Here is a 20,244-nt window from a genome sequence, read left to right on the forward strand (position 1 = left end):
ACATGGTGCACCCAGTGGCGCTGTGCCCGGATGGACAGTTCCACTACATATTTCACTTCATTTACCTGTCTGATGACCTTGAAGGGGCCGTCCCAGGCAGCTTGCAGCTTGTGCTTCCTCATGGGGATGGTCCCTAGTAGCCTGGTCCCTAGTAGCCTAGAAGCAGGCACGTGCTGAGCGGTCGTACCAGACCTTCTGCTTCCTCTGTGCCCTGGCTAGGTTTCCCCTGGCCAAGCCCATGAGCTCCGCGAGCTTTTCCAGAAAGGTCAGTACATACTCCATCAGGGGAGGCCTTCCCTCCGCACTCGTCCCTCATCAAGTCGAAGGGTCTCCTCACCCTCCTCCTATACAACAACTTGAAAGGGGAAAACCCTGTGGATTCCTGGGGCACTTCCCTGTATGTGAACAGCAGGTGGGGTAAATACTTCTCCCAGTCCTGTGGGTGCTGGTCCATAAAGGTTTTCAGCATCATCTTTAGGGTCCCGTTGAACCTCTCCCCCAGCCCGTTGGACTGAGGTTGACACGCCGAGGCCCAGGTGTGTCGGACCCCACACTTCTCCCACAAGCACTGGAGCAGGGTTGACATGAAGTTGGACCTCTGGTCTGTAAGGACCTCTTTGGGGAACCCCACTCTGCTGAAAATGGTGAGCAGCGCGTCTGCCACGGTGTCTGCCTCCGTAGACGACATGGCCACTGCCTCGGGGTAGCGCATAGCGAAATCTACCACCACCAGAATGCATTTCTTCCCCGACCGGGTTGCCCTGCTGAGGGGCCCCACTATGTCCATGGCCACCCTCTGGAAAGGCTCCTCTATGATGGGCAGAGGTCTCAGAGCTGCTTTACACTTATCCTGGCCCTTCCCCACCCTCTGGCAGGAGTCCCAGGCCCTGCAATACTATTGGACGGCGTCAAAGGCCCCGGGCCACTAAAAGTTCTGCAGCAGCCTCTGCCTAGTGCGCCAGATGCCCTGAAAGGGGAATGTTGTGGGCTAAGTACAACAGTCTGTGGTGGTACCTCTGGGGGACCACCAATTGCCTCCTGGCTTTCCAAGGTTCAGTTGGCCCTGAACCAGCCCATTCCCGGTACAGGAATCCCTTCTCCCACAGGAATCTCTCCCAGCGGTCCTCCCCCTGGGATCCTGCACCATTGTGGCCAGCAAGGGCCCTCAGCTTCTCTATGGAGGGATCGTCCTGCAGCTCCATCCAGTCTCCCTCCTGCCCCCTATCTGCTGTTCACAAACTCATCCACTAGTGCCCCTGCACTGCGCAGATCTTTAGCCTTCCGATCCACTAACCACATCTTAAGGTCTGGAGGGCAGATGTCATACAGCTGCCCCAACCCCACCAGGTTACACACCTCCGCTGCGGTAGTGGACCCTGTGCTCTTCCCCCACCTACGGAGATATTCCCCCAGCAGATTGGTGACCTCCTTGTAAGTGACACCTGGGGTCTTGCGTACACCCCGGAATTGTTTCCTGTACGCCTCGGAGGTCAGTTCAAACTTCAGCAGCAAAGCCTGTTTGAACAGGTCATAGTCCCCCATCTCAATACCATCCATTTGGCTGAATGGCTCTATGGCCTTGGGATCCAGCACGGGGGTCAGATAGTGTCATAACCATACAGCTCAGGGTAGCCTAGAATTCCTCCTTACCTAGTGTTGGCCCATTCCCAGCTTCTGGCAAACAGAGCCTAGGTACACTTCAGAGCTTGGTTTTGCATCCCTGCTCATCCTGACTAATTCATGAACTTATCTAGTTCTTTTTTAAACCCTGTTATAGTCTTGGTTTTCACAACTTCCTCTGGCAAGGAGTTCCACAGGTTGACTGTGCATTGTGTGAAGAAATACTTTCTTTTGTTTGTTTTAAACCTGTTGCCTATTAATTTCATTTGATGACCTCTAGTTCTTGTGTTATGAGAAGCAGAAATAACACTTCCTTAGTTACTTTCACCCCCTTAGTCATCTCTTTTCCAAGCTGAAAAGTCCCAGTCTTCTCTCTTCTTATAAGGAAGCTGTTCCATACCCCTAATAATATTTGTTGCCCCTTTCTGTATCTTTTCCATTTCCAAGATCTCTTTTTGAGATGGGGCGACTACATCTGCACACAGTATTCAAGATAGGAATGTAGTGTGGATTTATATAGAGGCAATATGATATTAATTCTGCTTATGCTCAAATAAATTGGTTAGTCTCTAAGGTGCCACAAGTACTCCTTTTCTTTCTGTTAATGTTGCATTTGTTTAATCACTGTACAGTGCCTAGCACAACAGATCTTTGTCCATGACTAGGGCTCCTGGGCACTATGCTAATACAAATAAATAATAACAATGATGATGCAGAAGACACCTGAGCTCTCCCTTCTGTAGCTGGGCTGGCTCTGCAGAGTTAAGATGAGCAAAATGCTACAAATCCTCCCCCTTCTCATTTTTGTCACGACCCTCACAGCTCTGATTCCAATACACACACACAGAGCAGGCCAGCTAAGGAGATGCCATTTTTAGCCAGTCATGTTTCAGAGCAAAAGCACATCATGGGACTGAAGGGACAACTTGCCGGCGGGGTAGCAAATGTATTTTCTGATGGGCAACCAAATCTGAGATTCAGGTTGACTCTCGACTGCGCAGTTCTTTAAATTCTGTCTTATTTAAACTTATAATCTTGGGGGGAAGGATTTTTTAGATGACTGATGCATTCAAATTGTGTGAATTGCAGTGAAGACAGGAGAGAATCTAACTCTTCATGTTTTTTGTTTGTTTGTTTTAACTAAAACATCAGGAACCAAGTTCTTCATGCAGATCATGAGCCACAAGGTAGGTGTAAACGTGTTGACCTCTCAGGCAGGTGGAGGGGCTCAGGATGGAGTATTACTTTGAGTGTGTATAAGAAAAGATAACTGAGCTCCCCAAATACATGGCTTAATTTTTCTTGGGAACTGGTTCTTTGAATCCTCTTAAATGTATTGGGAAAAGAGGATGTTTCAGACAAAAATCTGTGGATTTTAGCATCTTGGAGGAAACCTTTTCTCTGTGGAGCACAAGAATACGTGGTTCCCGGTACCCTACATTATACGTGGGCCCCCAAGAATAACCTTGTATCCTATGTTTGCACAGCGTAGCTGTAAAGTCTACCACTTGCTGTAGTGCAGTTGATCTTTGACACTTAATAGCTGTGATGGATAAACTGAAATAACTTTACAGTTATTTCCAGTGCCTTGAAGTTGAAGCTAGAAAAATGCAGAATGGAAATAAGGTTTATTTTTAACAGTGAGGATAACTAACCACTGGAAAAATTGCTAACTGTTGTAGATTCTCCATCAAATTTTAGAAAGACATCCAATTTTGATTTCAAAAAGATCTGCTCTAGATCAAATGGGAATTAATTCATGGCAGTCCTATGCCTTGTGTTCTACAGAAGGTCAGCCTAGATCAGTAGTTTTCCATTTTTCTTCATTTGAGGACTCCTAAAAATTTTTGAATGGAGGTGCAGGACCCCTTTGGAAATCCTACACATAGTCTGTGGACCCCAGGGGTCTGCAGGTGACAGGTTAAAAACCACTCCTAGATTATCATAATTGTCTCTTCTGGCCTTGGAAATCTGTGAATCTCCTCATTTTTCGTCTGTAGGGTTGATATTTTTAGGAGGAGAGTGACACTCAGAGACTGGCTCAAAGGGTCCTCCAACAAAGCTTCAGTTCTTTCAACATCAGTAAAATGGATTTAGAAGACAACTCTGGTAAGTATTTCTTTGCTGGCTTCTAATATTCATGCAGGGAACTGGACTAGATGACCTCTCGAGGTCCCTTCCAGTCCCACAATTCTCTGTTTCTATTCATGGTTCCCGCAAAGATACAGTGAGAGACCGCTTAGATCTTTGCAAGTATGAAAATATCTTAAACTTGGTTAAAGGAGGGAGTGGAGTAACTTTCCGCTATAGGCATTAAGTTTGGTGAATATATGCTTCTGTGTATTAGAGCAGCAGTTCACAACTTCTTTCATTCTGGGACGCAAAACCAGGTGCAGTGGTGGTCTTGCAATTCAAAACCACACAAACGTTAGAGGCAATAAAGGATGATGTGGGTCAGTATCACAGCAAGAAACAATACCTAGGTTTTGCAAGGTGGGTGTGAGACTGGCTGGGTAATATGTTGGGTTGGGGACTGGGTGTACTGAGACAAATGCTTCTAGGCAGTGTATTGGGTGCAGATACTCTACATCATGCCCCAACCTTTGTGAGCCAGGAGGGCTGGAGTGGGGGCGTAACTCAGCTGCGTGTGGTTCGTTTTATTTATTTAGTGTTTGCAATCCGGCCAAGCCGCAGCCTTCTTATCAGTCATGTTCAAGGCATGAAGACCTCCAGGAAGTTGCCATTTTGCAGTCCTCCACAGTGTGCATCATGGTTTGTGGGTTCCCACATTGACCTAGTGGACTATGTCCCCCAGCTGCAGCATGTCTGTGGTCTGGAGAAATGGAGGATCCAACTAGCAGATCAAATTTGCTGTGTGGGGTACAAACTGGTTATAAAGCTACAGTCATGTCTTGTGCAGCCAGGGCCTAAATCAGTTTCCTGGGGATCATCCCAGTGAAGTGACTGTTCTTATTAAGGCCCTGTCCTTGCCATAATTCATAATTGACTTTATTACCAGTGGCTGGCTCCAAAATGCGTTTTGCTACAGACGCAACATGGTTAGTTATCCTGTTAGTACTAGGGCTGTCAAGCAATTAAAAAATGTAATCACACACTTAAAAATAATAGAATACCATTTAAATATTTGTGGATGTTTTCTACATTTTCAAACATATTTATTTCAATTACAACACAGAATACAAAGTGTACAGTGCTCACTTATATTTATTTTTTATTACAAATATTTATACTGTACAAAAAACAAAAGAAATAGTGTTTTTCACTTGACCTAATACAAGCAATATAGTGCAATCTCTTTATCACGAAAATAGAACTCACAAATGTAGAATTATGTACAAAAAAATTGCATTCTCAGACAAAACAATGTAAAACTTTAGAGCCTACAAGTACACTCAGTCTTACTTCTTGTTCAGCCAATTGCTAAGACAAACAAGTTTGTTTACATTTGCAGGAGATAATGTATCCATGCTGATGATGAGTTCTGCTCAATAACGATCCAAAGCAGTGTGGCCCACACATGTTCACTTTCATCATCTGAGTTGGATACCACCAGCAGAAGGTTGATTTTCTCTTTTGGTGGTTTGGATCTGTAATTTCCACATTGGAGTATTGCTCTTTTAAGACTTCTGAAAGCATGCTCCACACCTCGACCCTCTCAGATTTTGGAAGGCACTTCAGATTCTTAAACCTTGGGTCGAGTACTGGAGCTATCTTTAGAAATCTCAGATTGGTACCTTCTTTGTGTTTGGTCAGATCTGCAGTGAAAGTGTTCTTCAGATGAACAACCTGTGCTGGGTCATCATCCGCGACTGCTACAACAGGAAATCTGTGGCAGCGTGCGGGTGAAACAGCGCAGGGGCGCACCGCTCTCCCCCAAGGAGTTCAGTCACACGTTATTTAACCCATTATTTTTTTAACAAGCGTCATCTGCATGGAAGCACGTCCTCTGGAACAGTGGCCGAGGCATGAAGGGGCATACGAATGTTCAGCATCTCTGGCATGTAAATACCTTGCAATGCCGGCTACAAAAGTGCCATACAAACGCCTGTTCTCACTTTCAGGTGACATTGTGAATAAGAAGTGGGCAGCATATCTCCCATAAATGTCAACAGACTTGTTTCTCTCCGTGATTGACTGAACAAGAAGTAGGAGTGAGTAGACTTGTAAGGTCTAAAGTTTTACATTGGTTTGTTTTTGAGTGCAGTTATGTAACAAAAAAATCTACATTTGTAAGTTGCACTTTCACGATAAAGAGATTGCACTTCAGTACTTGTATGAGGTGAATTGGAAAATGGGATTTCTTTTGTTTATCATTTTTACAGTGCAAATATTTGCAATAAATAGAATAGAGTGAGCACTGTACCTTTTGTATTCTGTGTTGTAACTGAAATCAATATATTTGAAAATGTAGAAAACATCCACAAATGTGTAATACGCAATAGAATACCAATTGAAATATAACTGTGCGATTCATTTTTTTAATAATTTTTTTTGAGTTAATCGCGTGAGTTAACTGTGATTAATCGACAGCCCTAATTAGTACCATGGTCAGGTAAGGGTGCTGCCCTCTCCAGAGGCATAGCCAGGTATACGGTGTTGGTTTGAGGCATTGGGGACTTTTTCCCCCCATAGTAGTTCATGGATGCACGGGCTTGGTGCTCTGGAACCATTGAATGAAGTTCAGGGCTTGTCTACGCTTCCGCTTAAGTTGATGTAACTTATGTCGGTCACAGATATGAAAAAGCCACCCCCCGAGCTGTCCGCACCGGCGCTAAGTCAGTGGGACACACTCTCATTCTGTCATAGCTTCCACATTTTGCTGAGGTGGAGTAATTATGCTGACAGGAAAGCGCTCTCTGGTCTTCATAGTGCGTTTACACTACTGCCCTACATTAGCGCAGCTGCAGTGAGTCTGGTGACGACTAGCCCCCGGACCAGGACCCTCTTGCAGTGTGACTACCCCTCGGAGCACACTCTCACTAGGACAAGCCTCCTGGGCTTCAGCTTCTCCTTGGTCTGACCTCGGAGCATTCAGCATCCCTGTCCCACGCCATAAGCTCCCTGCAGTGAGCCACCTGAATAGGACACCTGGGGAAACCTTACACGCCCTCCAAAGGGGCCATGCACCCCCAACTTCAGCAGTCAGGAGTGACTCTCAGCCAGCGGTGTAAAACAGAAGGGTTTATTAGTCGTCTGGAACACAGCATAGAGCAGAATCTTGTTAGCACAGAAAGCAGGAAGTTATAGCAAAGTTCATCTTGAGGAGACCCAGAGCCATGGGCTGTCCTCCTGAGTCCCAAACCAGGAGTCTGACCAGCCTCCAGCAGCCCACCTTCAGTCACACCCAGTTGCCCCTCCTCCATCCTGTATGCTGTTCCCCAGGCAAACCGGTCACCTGGCCTCCACCTCCCTTTGTTCTCCAATTCCTCCAGCTGGCTCTTGCAGAGGATGGGGCCCGGCAATCAGTTGCCAAGATACATCTATTGTCTGGGCCCAGGGAGCTAGAAGGCACTTGCACCTTCCCTCTCGGGGTATCTGCAAAGGTCACACACCCTTATCCCACCACCTAGATACTTGTGCAACACAATGGGAAAACTGAGGTGTGCACAGTATTCATACAAACACTAAGACACTTTCCACTTCATCACAAGTAGCCATTTGTCCTAAGTACCTGTGTCAATCTTTCTCAATGGCCTGTCCCTCAGATCTCCCTGACACTGTTTAGAAAGGCTGCAAGCTTTGGATTCCCCAAGGGCAAGTCATGCCTGACCAACCTGATTGCCTTCCAGGATGAGAGAACTGGCTCTGTGGATATGGGGAAAGCAGTGCATGTGATATATCTTGACTTTAGCAAAGCATTTGATACGGTCTCCCACAGTATTCTTGCCAGCAAGTTAAAGCAGTATGGATTGGATGAATGGACGATAAGGTGGATAGAAAGCTGGCTAGATTGTTGGGCTCAACGGGTAGTGATCAATGGCTCCAAGTCTAGTTGGCAGCTGGTATCAAGAAGAGTGTCCCAGGGGTCATTCCTGGGGCCGGTTTAGTTCAATACCTTTATTAATGATCTGGATGATTGGATTAATTGCACCCTCAGCAAGTTTGCAGATGACACTAAACTGGGGGGAGAAGTAGATACACTGGAGGATAGGGAAGGGTCCAGAGTGACCTAGACAAATTGGAGGATTGGGCCAAGAGAAATCTGATAAGGTTCAACAAGGACAAGTGCAGAGTTCTGCACTTAGGAAGGAAGGAAGGAAGGAAGGAAGGAAGGAAGGAAGGAAGGAAGGAAGGAAGGAAGGAAGGAAATCCCATGCACTGCTACAGACAGGGGACCGACTGGCTAAGCAGCAGTTCTGCAGAAAAGGACCTGGGGATTACAGTGGATGAGAAGCTGGATAGGAGTCAGCAGTGTGCCCTTGTTGCCAAGAAGGCCAATGGTATATTGAGCTGTATTAGTAGGAGCATTGCCAGCAGATGGAGGGAAGTGGTTATTCCCCTCCATTTGGCACTGGTGAGGCCACACCTGGAGTGTTGCGTCCAGTTTCGGTCCCCCCACTAGAGAAAGGATGTGGACAAATTGGAGGGAGTCCAGCGGAGGGCAACGGAAATTGTTAAGGAGCTGGGGCACATGACTTATGAGGAGAGGCTGAGGGAACTGGGGTTATTTAGTCTGCAGAAGAGAAGAGTGAGGGGGAATTTGATAGCAGCCTTTAACTACCTGAAAGGGGGTTCCAAAGAGGATGGAGCTAGGCTGTTCAAAGTGGTGGCAGATGACAGAACAAGAAGCAATGGTCTCAAGTTGCAGTGGGGGAGGTCTAGGTTGGATATTAGGAAACACTATTTCACTAGGAGGGTGGTGAAACACTGGAATGGGTTACCTAGGGAGATGGTGGAAACTCCATCCTTAGAGGTTTTTAAGGCCCGGCTTGACAAAGCCTTGGCTTGGATGATTTAGTTGGTGTTGGTCTTGCGCTGAGCAGGGGGTTGGACTAGATGACCTCCTGAGGTCCCTTCCAACCCTGATATTCTGTGATTCTAAGCTGGTCCCTGGTATCAAAAAGGTTGAAAAACACTGATTTATGTAATCAATCTGGCCCATCCTCCTTACTTCCAGCTATCTAGAAAACCTCCCACAGTCCGTTGGCCCATGTTCCTTTCTGTGCATGCCCTCTGTACACTGATACAAACGTGGATAAATAGCATGGAAGGTGTGAGGGGAGACACATTTGTGATGGCAAGAAAGCTGCTGCACGGACACAAACTGAATCCTGAAGAAGCGGTCTATGTATGCTTGAAAGCTTGTGTCTCTCACTATCAGAAGTTGGTCCTCCCCTACCTTGTCCCTTCTGTGTAACTGTTAAGTGATTAAGGTGATTCGTGCCTGTCTCTGGGTCATAGTATGGACTAGGAGGGAACATTTTCACAAAGTGCCTGTGACTTAGCCCCTCACTATGTTCAGTGAGTGTTGGGCTCTTAAGCACCTGCCAACCTCTGCACTTTCCAGGGCCAAGTGCACTGTCGTGCAAATTGCATCCTTAACTCCAGACATGTTTGTTTGAGTTTGATTTTTTTCTTAATCCAGCAGAGATGGCCTTGGAGTATGAAGGTAAATGCAAAAGGATTTACTTCAGAATGCCGTGCTTCTGCCAATCCTTAGCATGTCACTGCTGTACAACTAGCTAATTTGGTAGCTTCAAGGGTTTTTATAGTAATGTTTATTTCCAGCTCACTGTTCTGCATAAGTATAGTCATTAATATGTACTGGCCACTCTGCCCTACTGATTGCACTTTCCTCATTTTTAATTGAACATTCCACTCACCCAAAATCCGAAGTGAATTTGGTTGGGTACACACAGTGAGTGCCAACTTCGCAGTTTAGCATTTTTGTCTCGGCTATTAAAAATTGATGGCTTAACCCCGTTAGAGGGCAGCTCCAGTACCTAGTATGTTTCCACTCTTGTTAATTGTGTTGATGATGAACTTAGATCTTGTTTTACAGAATGTTTTCTTTTGTCTTTTTATTCCTTCTCTTCCAGTTGATGCTTTGGATCCAGAGAGGTTAATACAATGTCCCTATGATAACTATCATCAAATCAGGGCCTGTTGGTTTCCCTATCATCTTATAAAGTGCAGGAAGGTAGGATGGGATGTTAAGGTCTCTCATGCACTTGGGAAATCATATTTTTGTAAATGCTAATGCATGGTGAGCTCAGTACGCTGTGCTGCCTTTTGCTAGAAGGATGCATTCACTTGCTATTAGGCTGGAAGAAGCCGTCTTTATTTCATATTTATATCGCTCATCCATTTACCACTTCGTAAAAGCATCCAGTTCATATTTAGTAATGCCCTTCAGATCAGTGCATTTACCCTGAAGAAAGGTGAAACAGGTTCTTCAGAATACCTAGCTCAGTGATGGGATCCTATTCTCTTCCAAGAGTTCACTCATGGGACCAGGGTATTTACTTCCCACTTCAGGCCATGGAACAAATGCAGCCAGTGTTAGATGGATGCCTTCTGGCTGGCCAAAGCAGAAGTGATCTGATGTTGCAGTTAATTCTTTACTTTGCAATCAGAGCAGGAGAGCTGCTAAGCCATCTTTTTTTTATATTGCTAATAACTCTATTCAGTGTACATCTGTCTGCAAGTCCCTCTTCTCAGTCTTCTATCCTGGGCGAGAATGCTGTATATTTAAGAGGAGAATCTGCTCCTTTCTTTTGTCCTCTCAGTCTAGTATCTTATTTTAAGCTCTCCAGTGCTAGTGTATATTAGTTGTACTGGTATAAGCACACTTATACCGGTATAACTGCATCCACGTGTTAAGATGATGTCCTGGTATGATTGTATTGGTTAGGAATCACACCCCTAGCCAACATCGCTATAGTGATAGAAGAGCCATGCAGAGCAAGCCTGAGCAGTGGGTTCGTCCTCTTTGTATTCTTGCTCTTTTCTAAGGGTAAAGGCTCTTCATTCAGTGGCGGACAGTAGTGCTCTTCTATGTCCACACTAGTTTACCTATACTGGCAAAATGCTCCCAATATAGATGTGGCCTCAGCTGGAACATTGAGTAACTTCCTTCCTGTTTCAGAAGGGTTAAATTAACTGCAAAGACTTAAGCTCTAGCGCAGGCAGAGACTTATCATAGAATATTGGGGTTGGAAGGGATCTCAGGAGGTCATTTCGTCCAACCCCCTGCTCAAAGCAGGACCAATCCCCAACTAAATCATCCCAGCCAGGGCTTTGTCAAGCCTGACCTTAAAAACCTCTAAGGAAGGAGATTCCACCACCTCCCTAGGTAACGCATTCCAGTGTTTCACCACCCTCCTAGTGAAAAAGTTTTTCCTAATATCCAACCTAAACCTCCCCCACTGCAACTTGAGACCATTACTCCTTGTCCTGTCATCTTCTAAAAGAAGACTCTGTGGCCATAGCTCGGGAGCGGCTTTCCCTCCACGCACTGCCAGGGGGAGCCATGAGATGTTTAGTATTGTCTGGGCTGCCCTGACCAGGGACAGAGACTTTTGAGTCATTGGACTTTCGGGACTTTGGGTGATTTTGAGTTGCTGAACTCAAGAACCAAAGGGAAAGGACATGCCCCAATTTGCTTGGGGTGGGTTTTTTGCTCATGGGTTGTGTTATGAATCCTGTTGGTGGTGTTTCCCCAACATAATGCCACATTGTTTCTCTCTGTTATTAAAAGGCTTTTTGCTACACTCAGACTCTGTGCTTGCGAGAGGGGAAATATTGCCTCATGGAGGCGCCCAGCGGGGGTGGTATATATTTGTCCCAGGTCACTGGGTGTGGGCTCGAGCCGGTTTTCCATTGTGTTATTGGAATGGGACCCCTAGATACTGAACCCGGCCCTTGTTGCTGCCAACTCTGACAGGCAGAAAGGTTACACTTATGTTCTTAAGATACAAAGGCTGACTTTAGAGAACTGGCCTGGAGAGCAGGCCCCCGCTGCCCCAGCAGCAGAGCCCTTGCCCCACCCGCAGAGTTCATTCTCCACATCACAGCGTAGAGACCCACCTTGTGGGACTCAAACAGCTGCACCGATTTGGCTCAGACATTAGAAGAAAACCACTCGCCACCTTCAGGCGAACGCCAGGTGGCGAAGTTCCAGACCCAAGGTGACAGCATGAAGCAGAGTTCAAATCAGAGTCCTGGTGTTACCGTAACACCGGCATGGCAGTCGGTGGCAGGTTGCCAAAGCTCAGGCTCCAGGCCCCACCCTGCCCTCACCCTCGAGCCCCCTTATCGGCCAGGAAGAGGCCACAGATAAGAAGGGTGAGGGATCAATGAACAGCAGCCGCCCTCTATCCCACACAGGCTCACAGACGAGCCCGTGATGATGTTAACAGCCACCCAAGGGACAAAGGGTGTTGGATCAATGGGACCCAGATTCGTGCCAGGGCAGCCATCTCCTCTCACCCCAGATTCCTGCCAGGGCAGCCATCTCCTCTCACCCCAAAGCTCTGGCACAGAAGGAAAGGCTGCCTGGGAGAACGCCTTGGCAGGGAGCTTTGCTAAGGACGCAAGGGTCCCTCTGCCGGCTCTCATGCAGGATGCCCACTGAGGCATGGGGCAGAAGCAGTCAGGTTAATCCAGCTCTTGGTTGCCTTTGCACTGCAGCAACAGCCTCTGAAGACTGATCAGCAAGCGAGGCCACGCCCTGATAACGGGGCTGGACAGACAGATGCTGTGTGGAAAGGCCAAGCAAAGTGCCCGTGGCCTTCCCCACCCCACCAGCCCAGCCTTCCCTGCCAGGCATCTGCCAGTCCCAGCCTAGCCTTTGCACCTCCTAGCCCACCGCCCATGCCCCCCATGTCTCAGCCCCCCAATTTTTCCCACCCAGCACCTGCTTCCCCCAACCCAGCCTCCCGCAACCAATACCCCCTCAACTTCCCACCCAGTGCCTGCCACCCTCCTTCCAGCACCTGCTGCTGCCACCGCCCCCACCCCCTTCCCCACAAGCCTTCCCTGACACCCTCAGCCAGCCTTCCCTCCCCCCCGCCCAGTCAGTCTTCCCCACTTGCCACCTCACTCTCTCCAGCCTGCCCTGCCCCACCCAGCATCCCACCCCACAACCCACCCTTTCCCACCCAGTGGCTCAGCTAAGCCTTGCAGCTCCCCTCATTAACACTGTCAGCTACTTCAGAGGACATCTCTGTGCTGGTTCTTCCTAGCGTACTTTGGAGCTAATAGGCACATAGAGCCCACCATCTATGCAGCGTCACCAGCTTCAGAGCTCAGAAGTGAGGCCAATGTGTTGGTTGTTGTGTTTCGTTTAAAGCCTGTGCTCTAGTTAAGTGTTAGACATTTAAAAGCTAAGTTTCAAATCAAAATGCATTTTAGCTTGTCTCTAACTCTAAAACATATTCAGTAATTTCAGTCAAACTTGGCAGGAGAATTCTCCTAGGGCTAGCAAGGTGGCAGTGGGTCCAGACTAAAGGGTGGAGGTGCAGATACTTTTGGGCTGCTTAGTCTAAGTTTTTGCTTTGAATTGCAGGCACTGTGACTACAAAGTGGTATCTCCTGCCTTACGAGCAGTTGGGAACATTGTGACAGGGGATGATATCCAGACACAGGTATGGCCTCCGCTGCTACTGTCTTGTAATACCATCTTTCTTTCTCTTACTTAGCGGGGGTAATTTATATACTCACAAGCCTCTATGTTTTCCCTTTATTAAAAACTGTCATTTTTGGAACTCAAAAAGGGAACTGATTGCAGCAGAACATGTTTTTCAAGCTCTCACGCAAACCTCCATCACTGCATTCAGTCCTGACCATGCTGTTCCAATCTTGGGTTCCCATATAGGTATGCAGATACTGGTCAGTCTTGACCTACAGCACCCTCTGAGTATTCCTGTTTTAGTATTCCCAAGCAAAAACTACCTGTTATGCTGAATTTTGTGGTGGTTCTATGATGTGGCCTAATGTCCTCCAAGTTCTAGGTTGAAAGCATTCCTTTTTCTTTGTGGTCTGTGCCAAAGCTGAAACCCAGGTTCCTAACCAAGTGATTAGTTCACTGATGACATATTGTGTATGAGAATACATCATTTTTGATACATCTTCTTCAGTCTCATAACACTGAGTTCGGGTAGGAAGACCACTTAATAGCAACCAGAAACACTCTGCTTCAGTTTAACAGAAGTACTGCTTGAGACAGTTGAGTAATCTTTATAATTGTCACAGTGCATTATTTATATCTCGTATCTGAGGGTTATGTTAACATTGTTGTATTTAACAACCAGCTTCTTTCGTATATAATTCAGTCACAGAAATCTATTCTGGGGGGAATCATGGTGTTCACAACTGGAATCCAGGAGTCAGGTATAGTGTGGCATCAGGCCTCACAGGCTGTGACAGTGAGGCAAGGAACTAGAGAGCCAAAGAAATGCAGAGCCTGTCTGTTCACCTGCACATCCACCAATGTGATTTATGCCATCATGTGCCAGCAATGCCCCTCTGCCATGTACATTGGTCAAACTGGACAGTCTCTACGTAAAAGAATAAATGGACACAAATCAGATGTCAAGAATTATAACATTCATAAACCAGTCGGAGAACACTTCAATCTCTCTGGTCACGCAATCACAGACATGAAGGTCGCTATCTTAAAACAAAAAAACTTCAAATCCAGACTCCAGCGAGAAACTGCTGAATTGGAATTCATTTGCAAATTGGATACTATTAATTTAGGCTTAAATAGAGACTGGGAGTGGCTAAGTCATTATGCAAGGTAGCCTATTTCCTCTTGTTTTTTCCTACCCCCCCCCCCCAGATGTTCTGGTTTAACTTGGATTTAAACTTGGAGAGTGGTCAGTTTGGACGAGCTATTACCAGCAGGAGAGTGAGTCTGTGTGTGTATGGGGGTGGGTTTTTGGAGGGGGGTGAGGGAGTGAGAGAACCTGGATTTGCGCAGGAAATGGCCTAACTTCATTATCATGCACATTGTGTAAAGAGTTGTCACTTTGGATGGGCTATCACCAGCAGGAGAGTGAATTTGTGTGGGGGGGTGGAGGGTGAGAAAACCTGGATTTGTGCTGGAAATGGCCTAACCTGACGATTACTTTAGATAAGCTATTACCAGCAGGACAGTGGGGTGGGAGGAGGTATTGTTTCATATTCTCTGTGTATATATAAAGTCTGCTGCAGTTTCCACAGTATGCATCTGATGAAGTGAGCTGTAGCTCACGAAAGCTCATGCTCAAATAAATTGGTTAGTCTCTAAGGTGCCACAAGTACTCCATTTCTTTTTGCGAATACAGGCTAACACGGCTGTTACTCTGAAACCTGTCATTATGCAAGGCACTGCATTTAGCCGTATGGAGTGGAAATCTATCAACTGCATGAAAAAACTTGCACAGATACAGACATCATCTTCCTTTCCAAATGCAAACAGATGGACATCGTACCAAAAGGACTGAAGGTAAAAAATCCATTACAATCTACATACCACACAGACTATGCTGACAGCTTGTGCCACACGCTCTCAAAGAAACTGCGGAATCACCTGATCAACATCCTCTACAGCAAACAGGGAAAGATTAAGAATGAGCTCTCAAAAATGGATACTCTCATAAAAAACCAAACTTCCACACAAACTTCCTCGTGGCTGGATTTTACTAAAACTAGACAAGCCATTTACAACACACAGTTTGCTTCTCTACAAAAGAAAAAGGACACTAAACTTTCTAAACTACTACATGCTACAAGGGGCCACAGCAATGGTTCCCTCAACCCACCTAGCAATATTGTTAACCTATCCAACTATACTCTCAGCCCAGCAGAAGCAGCTGTTCTATCTCGGGGCCTCTCCTTCTGCCCCTCCACCCCCATGAACATGATACAGTTCTGTGGTGACCTAGAATCCTATTTTCGACGTCTCCGACTCAAGGAATATTTCCAAAATACCTCTGAACAACATACTAATCCACAGAGGTCTCCCTACCAACACTACAGAAAGAAGGATTCTAGGTGGACTCCTCCTGAAGGTCAAAACAGCAGACTGGACTTCTACATAGAGTGCTTCCGCCGACGTGCACGGGCTGAAATTGTGAAAAAAGCAGCATCACTTGCCCCATAACCTCAGCCATGCGGAACGCAATGCCATCCACAGCCTCAGAAACAACTCTGACATCATAATCAAAAAGGCTAACAAAGGAGGTGCTGTTGTCATCATGAATAGGTCGGAATATGAACAAGAGGCTGCTCGGCAGCTCTCCAACACGAGTTTCTACAAGCCATTACCCTATGATCCCACTGAGAGTTACCAAAAGCAACTACAGCATATGCTCAAGAAACTTCCTGAAAAAGCACAAGATCAAATCCGCACAGACACACCCCTGGAACCCCGACCTGGGATATTCTATCTACTACCCAAGATCCATAAACCTGGAACTCCTGGGCGCCCCATCATCTCGGGCATTGGCACCCTGACAGCAGGATTGTCTGGCTATGTAGACTCCCTCCTCAGGCCCTACGCTACCAGCACTCCCAGCTACCTTCGAGACACCACTGACTTCCTGAGGAAACTTCAATCCATCGGTGATCTTCCTGATAACACCATCCTGGCCACTATGGATGTAGAAGCCCTCTACACCAACATTCCACACAAAGATGGACTACAAGCCGTCAGGAACACTATCCCCGATAATGTTACGGCTAACCTGGTGGCTGAACTTTGTGACTTTGTCCTTACCCATAACTATTTCACATTTGGGGACAATGTATACCTTCAGATCAGCGGCACTGCTATGGGTACCCGCATGGCCCCACAGTATGCCAACATTTTTATGGCTGATTTAGAACAACGCTTCCTCAGCTCTCGTCCCCTAAAGCCCCTACTCTACTTGCGCTATATTGATGACATCTTCATCATCTGGACCCATGGAAAAGAAGCCCTTGAGGAATTCCACCATGATTTCAACAATTTCCATCCCACCATCAACCTCAGCCTGGTCCAGTCCACACAAGAGATCCACTTCCTGGACACTACAGTGCTAATAAACAATGGTCACATAAACACCACCCTATACCGGAAACCTACTGACCGCTATTCCTACCTGCATGCCTCCAGCTTTCACCCTGACCACACCACACGATCCATCGTCTACAGCCAAGCTCTGCGATACAACCGCATTTGCTCCAACCCCTCAGACAGAGACAAACACCTACAAGATCTCTGTCAAGCTTTCTTACAACTACAGTACCCACCTGCGGAAGTAAAGAAACAGATTGATAGAGCCAGAAGAGTTCCCAGAAGTTACCTACTACAGGACAGGCCTAACAAAGAAAACAACAGAACGCCACTAGCCGTCACCTTCAGCCCCCAACTAAAACCCCTCCAACGCATTATTAAGGATCTACAACCTATCCTAAAGGATGACCCAACACTCTCACAAATCTTGGGAGACAGGCCAGTCCTTGCCTACAGACAGCCCCGCAACCTGAAGCAAATACTCACCAACAACCACATACCACACAACAGAACCACTAACCCAGGAACTTATCCTTGCAACAAAGCCCGTTGCCAATTGTGCCCACATATCTATTCAGGGGACACCATCACAGGGCCTAATAACATCAGCCACACTATCAGAGGCTCGTTCACCTGCACATCCACCAATGTGATTTATGCCATCATGTGCCAGCAATGCCCCTCTGCCATGTACATTGGTCAAACTGGACAGTCTCTACGTAAAAGAATAAATGGACACAAATCAGATGTCAAGAATTATAACATTCATAAACCAGTCGGAGAACACTTCAATCTCTCTGGTCACGCAATCACAGACATGAAGGTCGCTATCTTAAAACAAAAAAACTTCAAATCCAGACTCCAGCGAGAAACTGCTGAATTGGAATTCATTTGCAAATTGGATACTATTAATTTAGGCTTAAATAGAGACTGGGAGTGGCTAAGTCATTATGCAAGGTAGCCTATTTCCTCTTGTTTTTTCCTACCCCCCCCCCCAGATGTTCTGGTTTAACTTGGATTTAAACTTGGAGAGTGGTCAGTTTGGACGAGCTATTACCAGCAGGAGAGTGAGTCTGTGTGTGTATGGGGGTGGGTTTTTGGAGGGGGGTGAGGGAGTGAGAGAACCTGGATTTGCGCAGGAAATGGCCTAACTTCATTATCATGCACATTGTGTAAAGAGTTGTCACTTTGGATGGGCTATCACCAGCAGGAGAGTGAATTTGTGTGGGGGGGTGGAGGGTGAGAAAACCTGGATTTGTGCTGGAAATGGCCTAACCTGACGATTACTTTAGATAAGCTATTACCAGCAGGACAGTGGGGTGGGAGGAGGTATTGTTTCATATTCTCTGTGTATATATAAAGTCTGCTGCAGTTTCCACAGTATGCATCTGATGAAGTGAGCTGTAGCTCACGAAAGCTCATGCTCAAATAAATTGGTTAGTCTCTAAGGTGCCACAAGTACTCCTTTTCTTTTTGCGAATACAGACTAACACGGCTGTTACTCTGAAACCTGTCTGTTTAAGGAGTCTCAGTGCAAAAAGAAAACCAATAAAAAAACAAACAAAACCTCCTTCATGTTCATTAGGGCCACATTTGGGTCCAGGACCTCATATTGTGCTAGGTGCTGTATAAATACAGTAACTTCTCACTTAGTCATCCCGGTTAATGTTGTTTCGTTGCTGATCAATTAGAGAACATGCTCGTTTAAAGTTGTGCAATGCTTCCTTGTAACATCGTTTGGCAGCCACCTGCTTTGTCCACTGCTTGCAGAAAGAGCAGCCCGTTGCAGCTAGCTGGTGGGGGCTTGGAACCAGGGGGGACCGGCAGCCCCCCCATCAGCTCCCTGCTCCCCTAAATTCTCTGTGCGGCAGTCACCCAGCAGGCTGTCAATTGCTGGCAGTTCAGCTGTCCCTTCCTTCCACCACTGCCATGTGCTGCTCCTGCCCTCTGCCTTGGAGTTGCTCCCCGAGCCTCTGCTTGCTGAGAAGGGGGGGCTAATGTCAGGGAGTCCCTCTCCCCCCTGCTCCTGCACCCCGCTTCGCCATCTTCCATAGAGCAGGGGACACACACAACAGGGCTCAGGAGGGAGAGAGCTTCCTGGCAGCAGCTGCGCCTCAGCTTGCTGATCTACTTAACACGCATGCGCACACTACACACACACACACACACACACTGTGTCTCTCTCTGTCTGCCATGCTGTCTCCCCTCCCTCCATTCGTCCTGCCTTCATTCCCTGGGAAATATCCCACCCTCTGACTTCACCACCTCAACCAAGCTTCACAATCCTTGCTGCGTACCACTATTAAATTATTCGTTTAAAACTTACACTGTGTTTGTGTGTGTATATAGTCTTTTGTCTGGTGAAAAACATTTCCCTGGAACCTAACCCCCCCCGTTTACATTAATTCTTATGGGGAAATTGGATTTGCTTAACATAGTTTAGCTTAAAGTTGCATTTTTCAGGAACACAACTACAACGTTAAGTGAGGCATTACTGTACGTATTGAACACATGGTCCCCGCACTGAATCACTTAATTTTTCTGTGCATCAGTTTCCCTGTCCAGAAAACGAGGACAACACTTAACAAGGGGATTAATTACTATTTTGTGAAACATTTTGGAAACATCTGGTGAAAAGTGCTAGATAAATGTTAGTAATTGTCTTTTCCTTTTAGGGATTACCTGTGTCAAATGGCTGTCTATTCTAGACACAGTCTAAGCGTGCTCTCTTTCGCTCTCTCTTTTTCTCTTCAGGTAATTCTGAATTGCTCAGCTCTGCAGAGTTTATTGCACTTGCTGAGCAGCCCTAAGGAGTCTATCAAAAAGGAGGCATGTTGGACAATATCCAACATTACAGCTGGAAACAGAGCCCAGATCCAGGTAACCTACCCAGCTATGTTCCTTTTGCGATCTTTGGCCCACAGTCTAGGAGTTTATTTCATCAACAATCAGGTGGCATTGCTCTTATAGTTTATATGAAGAGAAGCAGGCTCATGACCACCCTGTATTTGTGGAAGGCTTTAACAATGCTGCCATCTCTGCTATAGAATTTGTTTGCTTAAAACATTTCAAACTTTTTTTTTCAAATTCAGACACTTGAGACGGGAGGAAAAGTTATTCCAGAAGAAAGCAAAATGCTATTAAATGCAAGAAAACAACATGGCTACAAACAATCTGGGAGAAAGCCCGATCAGCAAACTAAACAAAAAACACCAATCCCCTGTGATCTCATCCCCTCAACACCCAGTGTGTATAGATACTCCCAAGCAAATGTATATAATAAATTTGAGATGAACAGCCAAATTTTGGTTAAACACACAAACACTTCTTTACTTCACCACCTTACCTGGAAATCCACTCTCTCAAATACTTCCTTAATTTCTTCTTGTCTACATTCCCTCAAAATTCATACCAATGACCATTGTACCTCATTTTGGCCTATCCAGCTCAACTAAAATCAAAATAATTTTTTACCAAGATATTGAAAAGCACTGACCCTCAAGCTGAGGATAGTCCCCTCCCTGAGTCTCTCAACTTTTATTACCATACTGTCTTCAGTGCTACTGTGTAGGAACAAATGTCATTTAAAGGCCATGTCTACACTACAGAGCCCGTGCTGG

The 20,244-nt window shown here is 46.3% G+C and overlaps 1 protein-coding gene across 1 annotated transcript in view; it reads left to right on the top strand.

Annotated features, from left to right (window-relative positions):
* The window catches only part of LOC144266122 (uncharacterized), a 107,036-nt gene that overhangs the window by 47,355 nt on the left and 39,437 nt on the right, over positions 1-20,244 (top strand). The window contains exons 6-7 of the mRNA XM_077819355.1: positions 13,151-13,229; positions 19,379-19,504. Coding sequence (XP_077675481.1) covers positions 13,151-13,229; positions 19,379-19,504 — 205 coding nt within the window. The remainder of the gene's footprint in view (positions 1-13,150; positions 13,230-19,378; positions 19,505-20,244) is intronic.

The sequence above is a fragment of the Eretmochelys imbricata genome, chromosome 1 (assembly GCF_965152235.1).
Source record: "Eretmochelys imbricata isolate rEreImb1 chromosome 1, rEreImb1.hap1, whole genome shotgun sequence".
NCBI classification, from domain to species: domain Eukaryota; kingdom Metazoa; phylum Chordata; order Testudines; family Cheloniidae; genus Eretmochelys; species Eretmochelys imbricata.